Source organism: Styela clava, chromosome 10, assembly GCF_964204865.1.
Source record: "Styela clava chromosome 10, kaStyClav1.hap1.2, whole genome shotgun sequence".
Classification (NCBI taxonomy): domain Eukaryota; kingdom Metazoa; phylum Chordata; class Ascidiacea; order Stolidobranchia; family Styelidae; genus Styela; species Styela clava.
The window spans coordinates 17,988,668-18,008,081 of record NC_135259.1 but is presented as its reverse complement, the minus strand read 5'-3'; the positions used below and the strand labels follow the sequence as shown (position 1 = coordinate 18,008,081).

The 19,414-nt window shown below is 35.7% G+C and overlaps 1 protein-coding gene across 3 annotated transcripts in view; it reads right to left on the bottom strand.

Annotated features, from left to right (window-relative positions):
• LOC120337160 (uncharacterized) overlaps window positions 1-7,148 on the bottom strand; it is a 51,144-nt gene extending 43,996 nt beyond the window's left edge. For all 3 annotated transcript variants that reach the window (XM_078116793.1, XM_078116794.1, XM_078116796.1), the window contains exons 1-4: window positions 5,838-7,148; window positions 2,126-2,271; window positions 1,575-1,680; window positions 131-264 (exon numbers count right to left, since the gene is read on the bottom strand). In XM_078116793.1, coding sequence (XP_077972919.1) covers window positions 131-264; window positions 1,575-1,680; window positions 2,126-2,271; window positions 5,838-6,427 — 976 coding nt within the window. In that variant the 5' untranslated portion in view covers window positions 6,428-7,148. The remainder of the gene's footprint in view (window positions 1-130; window positions 265-1,574; window positions 1,681-2,125; window positions 2,272-5,837) is intronic.
• Window positions 7,149-19,414: the final 12,266 nt, after the last annotated feature.

Below are 19,414 nucleotides of genomic sequence, written 5' to 3'. Positions count from 1 at the left end.
CACCGAACTCGTATTAGAACTAAAATAAGGAAAATCGGAATAAAATTATGGCCTAACCCTTACCTGGTTCACACACTACGGAAGTACCCTAAATTCAACGCTCTGCCATATGCGATTATACATAACTCACATTTAGGTATATCGCAGGCTTCAAATACAGGTCGTTGAGCGGTTGTGTAACACCAAGGTATATTGTCTGTATCAGGTTTTCTGCAGAAATCACTCTCTAATCCTTTGTCAGCAAATTGTCTTCTGTTTCGAGAACTGAGGAAATTAAAAATACTTTAACTGAACATTATATGCATAGTAGTAAGTTCGTTACTAGATTTTATTCTTGGCCTTAACTGTTGGCGAAACTGGTTTTGGAAACAAACGTTACAAGTTCCGTCTAGTTTGAAATTTCTATACAGACACATGACCATGGGCGTAGCTATAGGAATTTTCCAAGTGGGGATTCTAAAATTTCTAAGTTAGACCGTAAAAGCAAGCGGGTCCGGAAAACGTAGGTTTTGAAGTCTTGAAGGTCTAAAATGCGTTTCAAGCTACGAAAAATTGCTATGTGTGATGCAGAATATTTTTTTGGGAGGAGGCGGAGGGAGGGGGAATTCCGACCCGCGTATGGCATTATGTCGAATAGCATTTAGATTTTACGTAAAATATATTTCATCTTAGTACTCGGTTCGTTTTCTTTAACACCATTTGACCTTGAAATTGTCATTCACTAAGTTAACATTTCAAGAAACATTGAATCGTGTCTACGTGGTTAGCTAGTGGCCAACCCATATTGTAATCTAAAGTTGGAGAAATTGTTAGCGAACACATGTTGTTTAATGAAATATCAACCAGCTATGAGCGGTATGTTATGTGTCCTAGGCGGCTCGTGGAGTCCTTCGCGGCCCCTTATCAGCTGCTATAACTCAATGCTGATATTGCTCATACAATGTTCAATGCAATATTAGGTCTTTGACAGTGAAAAGAAATATCTGAATCTAATTATGGTGGGTGGACTTTCTCAACTAAGTTGCTTGTAGTATGAAATTGGGGATTTCTGTGTCGCGCCCTGATGGATCAATTATTGCACCAATTATGTCACTTTGTACGGAGTATATATTTATGATTGGCCATCTATTCATACATGCTTGAAATATGCTGAATGGGTTATTAAATCAAGTTAACGTATTCTGGTGAGCGAATATGAGTGAACATTTACGGGAAAGTAAAATATCCTAAAACGCCGCTTTTGCGCAATGAATATTGATATTTCATAAGCTCGTCGGTTTGTAGTGTCACTAGTCTTACCAATTTTAATAAGTCAGAGAGTTACAAATAACGCCTCAATAATGTTTTCAACTGTCAATTGAGCAAAACAGTGTGCCTGAAGTCAATTGGCGTAAACTCGAACTATCCAACTTCTTTGAAACGCGGTTTTGGTCGTCATATAAGTTTTCCTTTTTCCCGAGATGAAATCTCATTTCTGACAGTTATTTTAGTTAGTTTTTTGTTGTAGTCCGATGCGATTATACAAAAAAAAAATGAGTAAACCATCGAAATTAAATTGCATCAAAAATACTTACAAAATGTGAGTGTGTGGAGTCTGCGAATCCCACTTCTGACAATATATTCCGGATTTTGTATGACTCATTGTACCTCTGTAACTTGCCCCATTTCCCGTATAGCATTCTGGAAAAGAAAATATTTTTTGAAATTGTTGATGAACAGATACAAAAGTTCTTTATACTGTTGGTTATACTATTCTTTATATCACTAAAAAGCTCCAGCAGCTTTCGAATAACTGTACGCCGCGAAACTTCGAACTCAGGAAGCATTTACTTTTGTAATACAAAGCGCGACACATTGACAAGCAACTTTCAAACTACGACAATGAAAACTTATAATATACATATAAAATCAATGCGGAAGGTTGGATTGTATAAAGAAACGATCATTGCGCGGAAAAATGTCTAATATAGCCGGTCAGATTTCATTTGCCACGTGAAGTGACAGATTTTAACATTTTATGTCAAGAACTAAACGTATGAATGTAAACTTGTGGAACACCTTGACTGTACTGGCGGTGCGACTGGATCTCGGTTGGAAATTTCATAATTTCAGTAGTGCTACCGACCTGCCACTCTTGGTACAATTTCCTCCGAAGTAATTCCTCTCCAACCTCTTGTTGGTCGATCAGTAGTGAAGACATTCACTCTGAATTGAATCGCTGTTTTGAAATTGGCTGGTGGATTCCAGTATAATGTGACCTTTGACCTTTTTCTGTAAAAATTGCCAAATAAATATAATATTTTGTTTTTTAAAAAATCATTAAAACGACTATATTATAACAAGAAATATTGAAAAAATCTAATTCGAATCAAAAATGTAGAAATTAATCGGTAATATTGTAGAATTCTTTTCGGTCATATTATTCAAAATTCACATTGTGGGATCGATGCAAAAGAGTTACGCGTTACCCGTAAATATGTTGTGTTTGCGGCTTGGTAATTTTCCTTATTTTAGTTCTCTTAAGAGTTCTGGGGCTGTCTCGGGGACAGCCAAGTGAATATACCCCCTGTTCATAGGCTTCCGTCCCTTTACACAACTTGTAGGCGAACAAAATTTAGGGACCTCCATATTTGTACACATATTTCTAGAACGACGGTTATTCAAAGTTAATTGCTAAATTCTTGTGTGTGCGAGGTACAATGATGCCCTCAAGATATTATATTATTCAACATATCTGTTGAAAACCAGGAAGGGATATTTTGTACAAAGCCCTCAACACTAATGCAAAAATGTGATATTTGAGGAAAAAAACTCCGCGTTTCTGAATAACGAAATAGTAATTATCCAGTTAGGGTCCGGATTAGGAATGATTTTAAGATTCGAATTTCCAGCGAAATATGCATTTCTAACCCTCACCCTAACCCTATAACTGGATAATTACTAATTTTTACTTATCGATTTTAATCGGTAAGTATGTTGATAGGTATTTGTCTGTCAGACTGCCTGTCTGTCTGTCTGTCTGTTAGATGCACGCGATATCTCACGAAAGCGAGATTGAAGCTGCTCAAGATTTTGCATGTGCATTCATCATATGTCGGACCAGAACCCTATTGATTTTGGATGAATTATGTCGTATAATTAGCGAGTTATCAATTAATTAGTTATGTGACACAAGGTGTCACTATGGAGTAAAAGAGCTGTTTTGGGAATCCCCTAACTTTCGATCGATAAGTCTTCGGTCTCTGACCGATATTCTCGTTTTTATTTTGAGCGGTGTCGGGGGTGTTTTTTAGCCAAGGATTTGTACAAAAGATCCCAAACATTTTCAGCGGAATCTGCATTCAGAACCCTAACCTTGCCTGGATAATTACTACTTTTTATGAGCTGTGACGGGGGTGTTTTTCTGGCCGGGACTTTGCACAAAAGTTCCCAAAAAAATACATACGTCGAACTCAGAGGATAGCAAAATTGAAAACATTTAATTCCCAGTGAATTAGATTAAGGCACACCTATTGTGAACTGACAAAAATGCAGCCCCAATAATGGGGCGACTGAGAATAAACTGCAATATGAACCGGATTACAGTAGGCTTATGTAAATTGACGCAAGTTGCGTTTGAAAGGCATCTGTCTGGTAGTCTAGGATTACAATCTGAACGTTAAAGAGCTTTCAGCATGCAAAATCCTTCCACGGTTTTGCATCAATGCTTCTGGATTAAGGGGTTTAACAAATATTTTTTGAGACTTCATTCTTCTTTGATTATATTTAATCAATTGTAATAAATAACAAAATGTTTTCAAATGAATGTGTGATGTTGGGGCGTGATAATATGATGAAAGATTTTGAATATGTACACTACATACCTTCTTTTTTCCACGATTTTTATATTGGATTAGTGTACACTTAGGGGTTTACATGAGTGCTGTTTGGGGACATGATAATGTGATAGATTTTGGTGACGTAACTCTCTCTCAAGCCTCATACCACATGCCCAATCTTGGGTAATAAACTCATTCAACTGAATGTCGTTAGTCATTCTTTACGACATGTAACTATCCAATTAATGACTTTGAATGATGGATATTTGTACAAAAACCTCGCCACCAATGCAAAAAATTAGGTATTTGGAAAAAACATCCCGCCACTTTTTGAAATAAAAAAATAGTAATTATCCAGTTAAGGTTAGAAATGATTTAAAAATTTAAATTTCCTTCGGAATCTGCATTCCTAATTTTATCCAAGATCCTAACGTTATAACTACTAGTTTTCTTATTTTGAGAGTTAGCGGGGGTGTTTTTTGCTGGAGCTTTGTACCAATGATCCTGAACGGCGTTGTATATTGGATTTTGTTGGATTCTTGTTTATAAGCGCGAATCGGTCCAGATTCGAAACTTCATAATTCGTGACGGTCATGATCGAACATACAAATAAATATGAGGAAGATTCAAAACGGAATTATAAACTTAATTATAAATATCAACTAAATGAGTAGATGAGTATATTTGTTCGCATAGCTCACGCTGTATAGATATTGAATTCACGAGCTGTGTGCTTGTCCTGTGTGTTATCATTTTTGTACCTGTGTGTGTGATATGAAAGTATACGGCGCTTGCAACAATTTAAGTCTTTTGCGCCAGAAAATTTAAATCAAACTTCGTATATGCCTATGGTACTCTCTTGGTGGACTTCAAAAAATCAACAAGAGCAGGGAAATGTTAGAGTTGCTTAAAGATAGCTCTGAGTTGAAAATTAATGCCATAATCGCGGCATTTCATCATTTTCTACCACGACAGAGTTTAAATTATAGCACTAGTACTGGACTAACTGTGACTATATTTGATATAAACGACTACTTCACCAACTAGGTATCAATCATAAGATGGAATGGCCCATGATTAAGTTGGGCCATCGCGCTGCCATTTTGCAGTTGCAAATTTGCTTTTAATTTCGGAGCTCTACCGTGACGGTTCCCGTACATTTGAACCCGTAATTTGAACCCACGACAATAGCACCTGCATACTATTGCAACTATGGAAATTTTTTTTGTTTTGCGGATATTTTAACCCATACTAACCCTAACCCATGGGTTTTAGCACCCTCATATAGATTGAACCCGCTGATATACACATGGGTTCAAATGTACGGTCACCTACCGTGACATCATGAAAACACTTCAGAACGTTTAGATTCAGATGATTAAACGAAAATTCATAACGAAAATTAGTACACCCGTAGTATATGTACCAGGTTAGGGTTAGGCCATAATTTTATTCCGATTTTTCTTATTTTAGTTCCATTACGAGTTCGGAGACTGTCTGTGTTAGTCAAGTGAATATACCCCCTTGTCCATAGGTTTCAGTCCCATTATACAACTTGATGTAAAGTAGGCGAAAGAAATTATTACTTCTGGAGCGTCCAAAAGTTTACTATCGACATACCCAGTCGTTTATTATTTGCTTTGCATTATGCGGAATAATAACATTAGCATATTTCAATATCACTAGTCCCAGGATATGAATGTATCGAGCGAATATTATATATTTGCTTCAATTCTTTGAATGCGCATATGTATGATTTAGTCTAATTAAGTAAATGTTCAATATTGAGTTGTTCAGTTGCTATATTTGCTGCTTCAATTCAGCTACAAGGTGTCGTTGACGAGTCTTTCGCGACCCCTCATATACTGCAACAAGCAGATATCCGTTTTGTAAATTGTTACATGCCTTTTATTTATTTCAGATCGTATATTGGTTTTGCATGACGAAAATAAATATCTGTACTTGAATGCGCACATGGCGAGCAATACGTATAACAAATGCAATGATCTTGATGCTCACCTGTATTTCCCTGTCTCCGTTGTCGCTGTGTTTTTAAATTTCACGGTGTTTACTCCGCAGCCGATAATAGAGATATCCTTATCAGAGAATGTTGAATTGAAATTTCCGATGGGTGTAGTCTTTCTTTGCTCGTGGGCTTGTAGGAAAAATGAAGTTATATTCGGACCATTGTCGGTGGTTATAATAACTTTTAGCGGCAAATATGGAACGTAAGATCGGCGAAGAAATTTGAATTTCACCGGCGAGGGCGAATTTCTCGCACTCACAAAACTCGATTTGGCAATTTCATTCACAAACGAAGTGCTGCCAGTACATGTCATCGTAGTGGACATGGTCGCACCCACTAAGGGTATTCCGCTAAATAAATGTATTTTATTTCCGCAGAATTGGTAAATCATTCCTCGATGATCCAAGGGTATTATAGCGATTAAAATAATCCATAAAATTGTGTTATACAACAATGTTTTTATAGAAAATCTTGCAATTCGATCGTAAGGCATGTTTGAAATACAAACTCGTTTCAAACATTTTGTTGGAACAAAATTTTCATCTTGATGAAAACCAGCATGTTGTTTTATGAGTTCTTTCATTTTTAGTAAACAGTTCTTCAGTTGATTTCTTATTTCACATTACCACGAAGAAGTAAGTTTATGAATTTTGGATGAACCTTTCGCGACACACATTTGCGGTCAACATAAGTTTCACGCAATGACTTTCCCACCAAGCAATCGGATGTTGTTCTTCTGTATATAACTGCCCGTTTGCGGTCATAAATATGTTACAATTGCTCAATCATTATTTGTTCAATTTCTCACGGCAATGCCAGGTCCAAATTAAACCACGAAAACTCGTAATATCCGATGTTTCAGCGAAGGAGTAAGTCCAGTTTTTGATTGTTGATATTATTCAATAGCTTTGATCCAATATCAGGTGTCCAATATCAAAGCTGCAGTATAAAAATCATCAGGATAAAATCCTGCCACGAGTCTTCGATATTTTCCACGTTAAGTAATAAATTCTTCTTTATTGTGAGAATATTTTGCTGATTTAAACAAATAACAAATTTGCACTTTTGAAATTCAGTTCACTACAGTACTTCTTTGATCAAATGTCGATTATTTCTCGTTTCCGTAAATTTATTTTTCACGCCTCCTACTTTCTATATTTATCTTCTTTTGTATCTTGTAACTTTCTTCCCAAATACGAATGGTATGTGTAAAACCGTGCAAAAGTTTTGCAAAACTATCTCAGGATGCGAGATTGAATGACAACCTCTTATACAAGGAAGGCGGCTGAAATTTCAACAAAACGCTTTCTGTAAGAATAAACAAAAAAATAGAAAAATATATTTGAGTCAAATTGAAGGAAACATTTATGAAATCTTATAATTCTGTAATTCAAAAGTAGAATCTTAGAAAGAAAATAATAGGATTTCTGATTTCTACTAGCGAACTGTCTCATTTCTGTGACAAATTGTAAAGTAATCTAAATAGAGTCACGGTCCGCATTTTAACTGTTGATGAAGCGATTCACTTCTTCACGAAACTGTTGGGAACTTCCCCAAAGTACACTATCTTAAGCGACCCTGGGTTTTTTTCTAACGGGTGAACGGCTGGGGAAAGGCTCCATAACTCATCTACGTTATCAAATTCACTTATGTGGGATTCACTATGTTGAGAAATTTACCATTGGCCAAAAATTCTCAACAGACCTGATTAAAACACCCACGAGCTAAGGTAGTTGGATTATAATGTTAAATTTACAGTAAAAGACCTATGGCACATAAATTATGACATTTCAGTGTTCTCACGTGACTTTAATCAGAGGTGCATTTGCTTCTGAGTTAGTATAAATATGTGACCTTACTTTGACTAAAATTTTTATGAAAATATTTTTATTACGTACATGTCTAACTCTAGGCATATTTCTCCATTAAAGCGGAGCACAAAAGATTCCAAGTGATTTTGAGGTCTTGCTGAGCACTAACACAAACAGGATTCTTAAATTTATAACTAACAATTAAGGGTCCATAAAATTCACACTAAACAATGTAAAATACCTGAGAGACCTCCAGGGCGCCCGACAAAATTTTATGGTCCATAAATTTTTAGATGGAAGACCGAGTGTTATGTTTCGGTAGCTAAGGCTGTACAAAATAGTAAGTTCACTTGAAATATTTGTCAACAATTTATTGTTAGTTTAAGACAGTTTTTCTTAACCTAAGTTCGATCGAACCCCAGGGGTTTGATGGAAATATTTCGGAGGTTCGACAAAGGTCCTCTGAAACAATTGTGTATCATGAAACCTTTCTATCACCCAGCCTAAACATTATGCGGAATTGCCTATATTTCATTGCAGAGTTACAAACTTATACACTTAGACAACTCGTAAAATAGCTTCTTAATTACATTAGGGACTTTGAATAACATATATACTATATTATACTAAGACTATCCCAAGTAGTCAGAAATAGAAAGTCTTTACAAAGAACGGACCAAGTTAGGCACGTCGCGCTAACGTTCAATATAATAAAAACAAGCACAATTTTTTCTCCATAAACAACGAGGAAAATTATTTGCAAAAAAAAAAGAATTTTAAAATGGCCGCTAACCTACGAGGTGTGGCTAAAAAGAAACGAGACTGACGTCACAGATTGCGCAACACGATTAACCATTGGTAATCAACACTTTTACAGTGTGGTGTAATATGTGTTCTTTGTTCAACAGCTTTTTTGACACAATATCGCAATTATTTTTGCTCTTTAGGAGCCATAGGTGAATGTGATTAATTGCTTGTTGAAAAAAAAATTGCCGTGCGAGATCTGATTGAGTTTTTTGGCGATAGGGGGTTCAATTGCAGAATGACGATTGAGCAATGAATTAACATTAAATTTTGTGTCAAACTTGGAAAAACGGCGACTGCGACTTTGAAGAAATTGTGTGATGTTTATGGAGATTCTTCCATGTCCAGAACAAGAGTTTTTGAATGGCACAAGCGATTTGTGGGATGCAGGGAGGATGTGGAGGATGATTCGAAGTCAGGAAGGCCTTGCACTTCCACAACTGATACCAACATCGAAAAGGTATCAGTTGTGAGTTCAGTTGTGAAAGGCAGTTGATTCGCAGCGACCGTCGCCCAACAATTCGCGTCATTGCGAAGTTGGAAAAGACAAAAAAAAACGGTTCGCACCAGTTTGGTTGACACTTTTGGCTTGTGAAAGGTGAGTGCCAAAATGGTGCCAAGGCTGTTGACTGAGGAGCAGAAAGCTCAACGATTAAATGTTGCCCAGTTGACATGCATTTTTCCAAGTTTGACACAAAATTTAATGTTAATTCATTGCTCAATCGTCATTCTGCAATTGAACCCCCTATCGCCAAAAAACTCAATCAGATCTCGCACGGCAATTTTTTTTTCAACAAGCAATTAATCACATTCACCTATGGCTCCTAAAGAGCAAAAATAATTGCGATATTGTGTCAAAAAAGCTGTTGAACAAAGAACACATATTACACCACACTGTAAAAGTGTTGATTACCAATGGTTAATCGTGTTGCGCAATCTGTGACGTCAGTCTCGTTTCTTTTTAGCCACACCTCGTATAAGCCATGTTCTGACAAAAGTTTCTGAACTCCGTTCAAACATTTACATCACAAAAGATTTTGACAAACCAGTCTCGCTCGTGCTCAACCTCATTTGATAACAAAGTTACAAATCACGCTGTTCAACTATAGTTTACTACTGTACGTTTATTACTGACTTCTGTAAAGCTTTAGCCACCCGTGGCGATAAACAATAGTAAGCTTGTACTAATGAACGTAGGAATCCGACGCAAAACGTTCAAAGTAGTCGAACAAACGCGTTAAATGTGGGTTCACAAATGATTTCATAAAGTGGAGCGTAAGTCTTGTGGTTTGTGCGGTGATTTGGCCACGTATATTAGCATCACAAGAGACGTCTCGAGTTCGAAGTTTCAGTTTGATTGGGAGAATCAGCTCATTTTTTTACCTATGGTGTAATAAAGCTGGGGTTTTTAGACTGCCCAAATTAAAAAATCTGGTACGCTCCAGCAGTGTGTGTACCAATACGTAGGTAACTAATTTTGTTCGCCTACTTTACATCAAGTTATGTAAAGGGATTGAAACTAATGACTAATGAGCAGAAGGTATATTTTACGTGGCTAACTCAGTCAGTCCCCGAACTCGTAATAGAACTAAAATAGATAAATCGGAACAAAATTATGCCCCCCAACCCTAACCTGGTACACACACTACGGGAGTATCAAATCTGGTTCTCTAAAACTCATTGGGCCAACAAATTTCCGATGGCAGCATTTCAATGGCTTTATGAACAATAACACTAAAATATATATCGCACTAAAATACAATTAAAATGCTGAATAGTACTAAAATATAAATAAGAATGATATATTGGTTTTATTCTCTCCGAAATAATCTATAAACAAATATTTATTTAAGGTCTAAAAATTGGAACCTACTGTCAATGCGGCAGCCTAATATGATCTCTACCGAAGAGACCAATGAAATGGCGATTGGAAACATATAGTTATTCCTGCTTCTAAGTTTACACTAATCTAATACACAAAGCATTAAAAATAAAAGTATACAGTGTACATAACCAAAATATTTATATGATTTACAATTAGTTAAAGTATAATCGCAAAAGACATATTTCACGGATTTAGACCAATAATTCAAACAACAATTCTGTCTACAATCGTAACCCATGTCTCCTTATATGTAAAATAGAATAAACATAAAAAGGAACTCATATAATTAAATACCACTGCAGTACCATTTCCAGTCTATTTTGATGACTTTTTGATTAAACTATGAAATATATCTGCAATATAAATCGATGCCTGAAAAATCGTTTATTACTGCAGTACTAAGTAAAGATAGTTTCAAGGATGTATATCCGCCAACTCTGTTTTCAAGATTGAAGCTTGAAAGTGTACGTAAGCTTTACGCAAAGCATAAAATCGTTATAAATCTAATCCTTGGATATTAAATCCATTCCCGTTACAATATATTCCCAGTAAAATAATTTCTTATTACAGACATATCCTATCAAAACTCTTCACCTTCATTTGCGCGGTTTCATCATTTGAAACCAGACGTTTCTAAAGCCAGTATAATATAAACTCCACTTAGTCCTGAAACAAGATTTTCTTTGTCAAAAAAAAAGGAAAACGAAGTTCGGACCATCGAGGCGGAAAATCGGGGTTCATCTACCCGTAAGAAAGCGAAGTCGGTTTTATTTAACCCGTTCGTTCCTCATTTATTCGTTTCAATCTGGGTTGAAATTAGTCGAAGTCGAGTCGAAAGCAAAGGGTTAATTCTTCAAATGAAAACGTTGTTTCAAATTTGTTGCCTGTAGTCTGTTACGTCATAATATAAAGGCTGGAATGCATCAATATCTCGATTCGATCAAAGTGTATTTGTTCAATAGCTGTCAACACTAACTCTTCGCTAATTTTTCAAGTAACGAACGATAAATAACAAACAACCCGAAACGCCGATATATCACAGAAACATGTCTTTGTTAAGAAAGTACCCAATTTGCCCGTAATTAAACAAAATTAAAGTTGGACAAGTTTATGCCTAAATACCAAAATGTAACTCATGGCTTGAATAAATGTTAAATTTTTTACAATGACGTGTATAGTCGCGACTCTGATCCTTCCCAAATAATTTCATTACGAAAAAAGCAATGAAATCTATCTTATTTTACGGGACAAATGGCACCACTTTTGCCTCAATAAACGTTAAAATATAAGCAATTCAAGAAAATATGTTTATTTCGGATTCTTTATAAAATCTGCGAATAAATATTAAATTTTTATTTTTTCCAAATCTGGATGCTTTATGGATAAAGGCTAGTATTTTCGGTGCGAAAAAAACTCAAAATTGGGATGAAAGGATCCATCTTTTAGCGTTGACCTTTGACTTCTTCAAACCCGGAATCAAGAACCTCAGATTTACGACCCGAACTGTCAAGCTACTCAAGCTAGTTAGGATAAGGCACTAACTAATATTCAATCTACAACAGTAAGACTTGTCTGACGAATGCAATCAAAACCACATTAAATAATTTTTATTTAGAATTAATAATAACATAATTACTGTAATCAGCGTTTGTTTATTTTCTTCACTCCAGTAAATTTAATTGTTATTAAACAAAAGCTATACTTTGGTATTTTTTATTTATGTTGAAAACACACGGTTTTCAAAAGATCATATTGGCATATACTAGTGATTTCATATCACGCCACGCAGTTCTATCGCTACTCTGTAAATACCGCTGAAATCGCCAGTCGCCGATTGAAACAGTCGAAGTCACTTTTCGTAAATAATACTATGCATTGAAACATATGGCGCAAGATTGGTTGTTTGGATTACGAAGTCAATATTGTTTAGCACAGCACATTTATATAAGACACAATGTCCACTATCCACCTACTTGTTCAAGATGCAAAGAAAACATAACTGGAGATCATTTGGTCATCCCAACACTTGAAAGAGGATATATTGAACTGATTCCTGGTGCAGTAGTATTCTGCGTCTATTTTGATGAGGTCTTTCAATATTTCTGCAATATATATCGAAGCTATGCGAATTCAATGTTACACACTGAAGATTAAGAGAAAGTTTAGAAGCGTTTCATGAAGATTTATATTCGCCAGAGTATATCAATCAGCTCTTAATTTATAGAAAGACTTGAAACATTGCGTAATTTTCCTATTTTTTTTAACAGTGTACCTGTTTTGTTAGTGCCTATACGAAACGCACTGTAAAACAAATACAAAATTTACGATATAATAACATTGAACAGGATTCAAAGTAGAAGGAAAACATGTTAATAAAGATCAGTAACTCTACTTGAATGATCGACTAATACGTTGCACTGAGTCCATAATGAAGTTCAGAAGCCACGATTTTTTTGTTTTCATTTGTTATTTAGTTTCTTTACTTTTCATATTATAGCGTTAGTGTTTCTTTACAGTGTAGTTATTATATAAACAATGTACTATTGATTACCCAAGTTCTGTCGTACTTCATTCTATACTGTTTACGTGTTATTGTATTGTTTTCAGTGTTAAGCTGTGGTAGTGGTGTTTTTGTGTTTAACAAATCCTAACATCGGTATCCTGTTATCTATCTTTTAGAACACATTCTAGTTTATCCTTAAAGTATGGTTGATAGTGTCTCGGAAACAGGGCTGTAAAGCTGGCGAAGGAAAATTCAGTCAAATTCCTCAACTGAAACTGTAAATAGTACTGACAGAAAAGTCACAACCACTGGCGCACTAGAATATATATAGGGTGTCCATGAAGTCTTAAATATTCTCAAAATTGATGCCATATATTGTTTTGGCCCTCACAGATGTATCAAAAATAGTAAAAATACATAAAATTACTGATTAAAAAACAACAATCCTGGTTTAAGATATATTGAAAACTGACTTCATACCAAAATTTAAATTGTAAAGGGATTTTATGGACACCCTGTATATGAATGTGCGACAGAGATACTCTGTTTAATGTGACCATACCACCACTACCTCCGCATTCAACATTTGTCAAGATGCTTACATAAAACCATATAGACGTTTCCTGGCCTGGAAAAATTTGAACTAATCTTGAGAAAGAAGTACTCCCATAATGTGTGTACCAGGTTAGGGTTTGGTAATAACTTTATTCCGATTTACCTCATTTTAGTTCTATTACGAGTTCGATGACTATCTGTGTTAGCCAAGTAAATATACCCACTGTCTATAGGTTCAAGCCCCTTTACACAACTTGATGTAAAGAAGGCGAACAAAATTAGTTACCTCAATATCGGTACTCATACTTCTGGAGCACCGAAAAAGTTCCACGGCGCAAGAATATACGTTTTTAATTAATATATCTTGGAACAAAATGAATCGACGTAACTGAAAAATTTGCGAGCCACGCCCTCCCACACTCAAGAGCAAATGTATTGTCTTATGAAGAGGCTGAGTCATTGCCAGAAAGCTGTCGTGCATTATGCATAATCGAATATGAAGTTTTTACGTAAACATAGAATATGCGAGGCCCATCTTTGTGTGACTGTTAAACAACCTTGAATATCTAGGTTATTCCCAGCTATTGTTTTCCAAGTGAAGATTCATTACGTAATAATAGGTTTTTTTATAAGTATGTTGGAGAAGGTAAGAGTGCTACCGCGATTTTCATTGCTGTTTGAATAAAACAAAAGACATAGTCATGATTATTTTATAGTTATGCTTTGTCGAAATAGAATTTTCACATCTGATGGTCACATCTTGCTAACTTACTCTTTTAATGCACTATACATATGCACATCCTTTTTCGATACTCCCGTAGTATGTGTGCCAGGTTAGGGTTATGCCATAATTTTATTCCGATTTTCCGTATTTAAGTTCTATTACGAGTTTGGGGACTGTCTTTGTTAACAAGTGAATATACCCTCTGCCCATAGGTTTCAGTCCCACTACACAACTTAAAGTAAAGTAGGCGAACAAAATTAGTTACCTCCATATTGGTACACACTTCTGGAGCGCCCCTTTTTCATCACGGCATCGGGCAAAACTGTTTCAATTTTTCAATACTTTCATTGCAATCTAACTCGCTAAGTTATCGTGGTTCTCTAGGTCAAGTAGGTTATGTTGACAAAAACTTCAGGTAAATAGAAAGCCACATAAATACCCAAATGTTTAGTGCAACTCTCTTAATTCCGAGTCCCTCGCAAAAGTTTATCAATGTTATGAGATACAACATTTGCATTTGATGAGAAAAATTTACTTTCGGACACAAGCAGTCCAAGATCGCGTAAGCCCAACACGCTAAAATAAATGCACTTCTTATACCTTCCATTACTTGAGCCTGGCATGATCGAAGAATTAGAATTTTTCAACAAATAATATCCTAGGATTGGATCTCTGAAGTGTTTTCATGACAGGTTTTATGATTACTCAACGCCGTTCGCATCTGCTTAAGTATTTTGATCGAGATATTACCGTGACCCGGTCAAGCTGGAAAGTTATTATTATTGAGACGGCGTTTTGATTAAAATATTTTGAGTGCTAGTATTTGTGAGACGCGTCTAGAAGTTTTGATATCATTCGGTTTATAGTTACAGGGTTTCTCATACAATTCTCTCTCAAGTATCGTCACAGCCACTAAGAGAGGAACTCACACAGAAACACAGAAGTGAAATTGCGTTATTAGGAAGTGATATATTTATATTATACAAGTTTCCTCCCAAACTCTTTCAAAATCATGAAAACAAAAATGCCATAGCATTATTTACGTTCCAACCACGTTTTTTCTACATGTTTTTGAATAAAACATACTTTCGCCTTACCATCGGTTATTTGTAGCTTATTGTTAGCTAGTTATTTTTGAGTTGGGGCACGAGACAAATTCTATAAAGTGGACTCGGCTTAGAAAGTTTGCGAACCACTGCTCTATGATGTTTTTAACAATAGTTAGAGCATCCTGTATTTAATGTTAAGCTTCGTGGCTACAATTTAACATAACTAATTGTAGCATGGGATGTCAATGTAAATTTTTTTGTGAGTCGATTCGTGTTACAACAATTTTTCTCTCCCTTTCTCAAAACGTAACAATATAACACTTAAACTGATTGTATCGTCAACAGCTTAATTCCAATTCACCCCTGAATCGGCTTCTTTTGTTTTCATTTCCTGCCTATCAGAGTTGTGCGCAATATGACTGTTAAAAATATCAGAAAATATACCACATTTTTGTGTGTTTACGAAACTCATATTAACTGTGCTCAAATCACTAACGGGGAGAATAAAACGATTCGTGTAAATGTTACAAATTGTCTTAGACTGGTGGGTTTCAATATTTTTGGTGGGGGCGAAACCCCAATTAAACATTCCAGTGGCTCAAGGAACTCGTATAACGAGGGGCGTAGCCAGGAGTTGTCAAAGCGGGGTTTTGAAATTCCTAATTACCAAGTAGTTAGGCCGTACTAGATAGCGGGTCCGGATTGATTACATACATATGAATATATATATTATCATGTATCAATCAAAACTGTAAACTTGTGGACTCTACTGATAGAACATTAGGGACACTAGGGCTACAAACCACTGCCCCAGACGCTCCAGTTCCTAGTCCACTTTATTACAAACTTGCGAGGCATCGGTCAAAAGTTTAAAAACCGTAAGATTCACATTCATTCACTGACACGGACAACCAGTAACAGATATCTGCTGTGAAACTTGATAAAAATGTCACAAATTTCTGGGGCCAATTTCAATGGCATTCACTTCCTTTCTCTAAGGCACGTGAGTCATACTCAAAACTACGTGCGAAAATATAAAAATAAACCAGTCTTTGTGGTAGTTGAATTAGACTGTATCGCCTGTCGTCATTAAGTTGACATTTTTCAAATTGTACTTCTGGAATTTCCTGTTTTCGTAAATGATATGTTGTGTCAACTGATTTGTTCAGTAATTGTACACAAGCTGAATCGATTTGCTAGCCCATCTGAGAGAGAAAAAGAGGGAGAAATTTTCAAAGTATGATTACAATTTTCGGCGCTCCAGAAGTGTATGTACCAACTGCCAATATGGAGGAAACTAATTTGATCGCCTACTTTACATTAAGTTGAGTAAAGGGACGGAAACCTATGGGCAGGGGGATATTCACTTGGCTAACACAGACAGTCATTGAACTCGTAACAGAACTAAAATAAGGAAAATCGGAAAAAAGTATGGCTTAATCCTAACCTGGTACACATACTACGGGAGATCCATATTTTCAATTATCTCGCTTATGAATTCCACAGACCAGTTTGTTAATGGCAAACCTGGACATAATATAACAGTTAAAATTGTACTTTACTGAAAATATCGATTGTCGTCTTTTTCTCTTATTACATATTTTTCACACATCAACCTTAATGCAATATATAAAGATATGAAGGAATAAAAAACCGCTTACGGTGGCTACTCATTATTTCTTTGCTGGGCGAAATTTTTAGAGAATTTCTTGTACCATTAAAATTTTCAAATAAGAAATTTGGCGCTTCAGAAGTGTGTGTACCAATATGGAGGTAACTGATTTTGTTCGCCTACTTTACATCAAGTTGTGTAAAGGGACTGAAACCTATAGGTAGGGGTTACATTCACTTGGCTAACGCAGACAGTCCCCAATCTCGTAATAGAACTAAAATAAGGAAAATCGGGATAAAATTATGGCTTGACCCTAACCTGGTACATACACTACGGAAGTACCCAACTTCCAATTATCCCGTTTTTGAATTCTACAGACCGAGTTTGTCAATGACGAACCTGAACGCATTATATCAATTAAAATTGTAATTCGCATAAAATATTCATTAGAAGTATGAGCGTTACTGTCTTTTCTTTTTTTAATTTTTCACACACCTCAACCGTAATACAATATAGATGGATATGTAAGAATAAAATAACACTGGCTAACCTATTAAAATAATATTAAGGCAGGGATAAAGAGATGCATTTAAAGTGACTACTCAATAATTCTTCGCTGGGCGAAATTTTTATAAAATTTTTTGTACCATTGAAATTTTCAAATAAAAAAATTCACCCTAAATCACTTAATTTTGCGTGTCCCGGTAAATTTTATCGGCTTGTTCCTTTTTTGTAAATTCGTGGCAATTTGCCAAAATCACAGTTAAATAAATTTGAATCTCAATCTCAGCCAACAAATTCTTCGGCCATTATCACCTATCTATCTTCATTGTCGCCTGTACAAGAAAACGTCATTTTGACGTCATAATATTGTTCAAATTTTGTCATCCGTGAAATTGTCTTCGATCACGTTTCAGCAACGGTAACTTTACTGCAGTACATCAAGCATAAACGATGATTAAATTGTGAGAATTGTATACTTCCATACCTGACCTAGTGTATATTTGTAAACCTATCTGATCACAAGACTTGCTGCCCTATTTAGCATGACTTTTTGCACCCACACTGCGGTCTAAAATTTGTTTTTTTTTCGTTTTGTAGTTATACTATTCAGTAACCATTTCTTGCCATTTTTTCAAAAATATTTGCTAAACGGTTCCGCAAAACAAGTTCTGGAGCGGAATGCTAAAAATAAAACAGGTTTGTTGACTTTGTTACGTTAAAATGACGTCACAAATATGGTTTGGGATTGAACCGAAAACAAAACGAATATTTCCTCAAGTGCGTAATGCATGTAATTCTTTGTATTTTCCTAAAATCGTCGAAACAAGATTGCGTATTGATTGGCTTATCACGGTTAAACGTACCTGTGGGTTGCGAAGCCAAGAGGAACCACAACCAGATGTTTTGCTACTCTCTTTATGGTTGTATTTACAACAGTATATATATTAGAAGGTGAATTTCATCATCGGGTTTTTGGTATCCTGGTTTTGAAAAAGTTCATCGGATAAATCGCTGGATGGTTGAGGTTACGCCGAACAATTTTTGAACTATTTTCCGTAATGTTTTGACAGGTTTGACCATCTTTTGGAGTTCGTGACTTTTACTGCGGCTGTGGAGAAACCTTCTTGGAATTCGAATTTTTTTTAGATGTGTTACACTTGAATTAATCTGGACTTGAACTTACTCGCGGTTACTTACTTGCTTGGGTTGCCTGCTACCATTTGTCGAAGTCTGACGGCAATATCGCACCATCACAATATCATTCTCGAAAAAAAAATATATTGCCAGATCATGCCAGACTCAAGTAATGGAAAATATAATGACACTACTAACCAGACTACATTCACCCGCCTTACTTACTTTCCATCAAAGTTATCCTCTGTGACGTTTGTCGCCTCCATAGTAACCACTTGCAATTGTGCACGAGGAACCCTCGAGCGGTTCATTTATTTTGCAATTATTATTTGTACTACACGACGGATACTAGATGTACTATCTTATATCTTAAACAAAAGTTAAAATGAAATGCTTCCTAAAATATTTAACGACTGACACCTTTTAACAGTACTGAATTACGGCTGACGAGTTTTAAAATTCCCTTTTCTACGTTGCCATGGCGAAAACTTTTACCTTCATTTTGCGTAACTTTTTCAACACCCTTTATAAAGTGTGATTAATATTTGTTCTGCACGAAATGCATTCATTGCGAAGTTTCTATGATATATATACAATAAAAAATGATAATATAATGAGTGCGTTTGTTTTAGCGTGTTGAGCTTACGCGATCTTTGATTGCGCGTGTCCGATAGTAAAATTTTCTCATCAAATGCAAATGTTATATCTCATAACCTTATGGATCATTGCATTAAATATTTAGGTATTTCTGCGGCTTTCTATTTGCCTGAAGTCTTTGTCATTTTTTAATACTACCCGCCAAAATGCTTACCATTTATGAGAATTTAGAGGTTACAACTACCGGCAAACAAAACAACCTTACACCAGGTTAGGATAAATATCTTCAAATAATGTATTTGAAGTTTCAAACTTTGTTTTATCGGAATTCGCTATGTCAAATGGCATTTTTGTACTCGTTGTTTGAAGACGCCGACGTAAAAATTACTTCT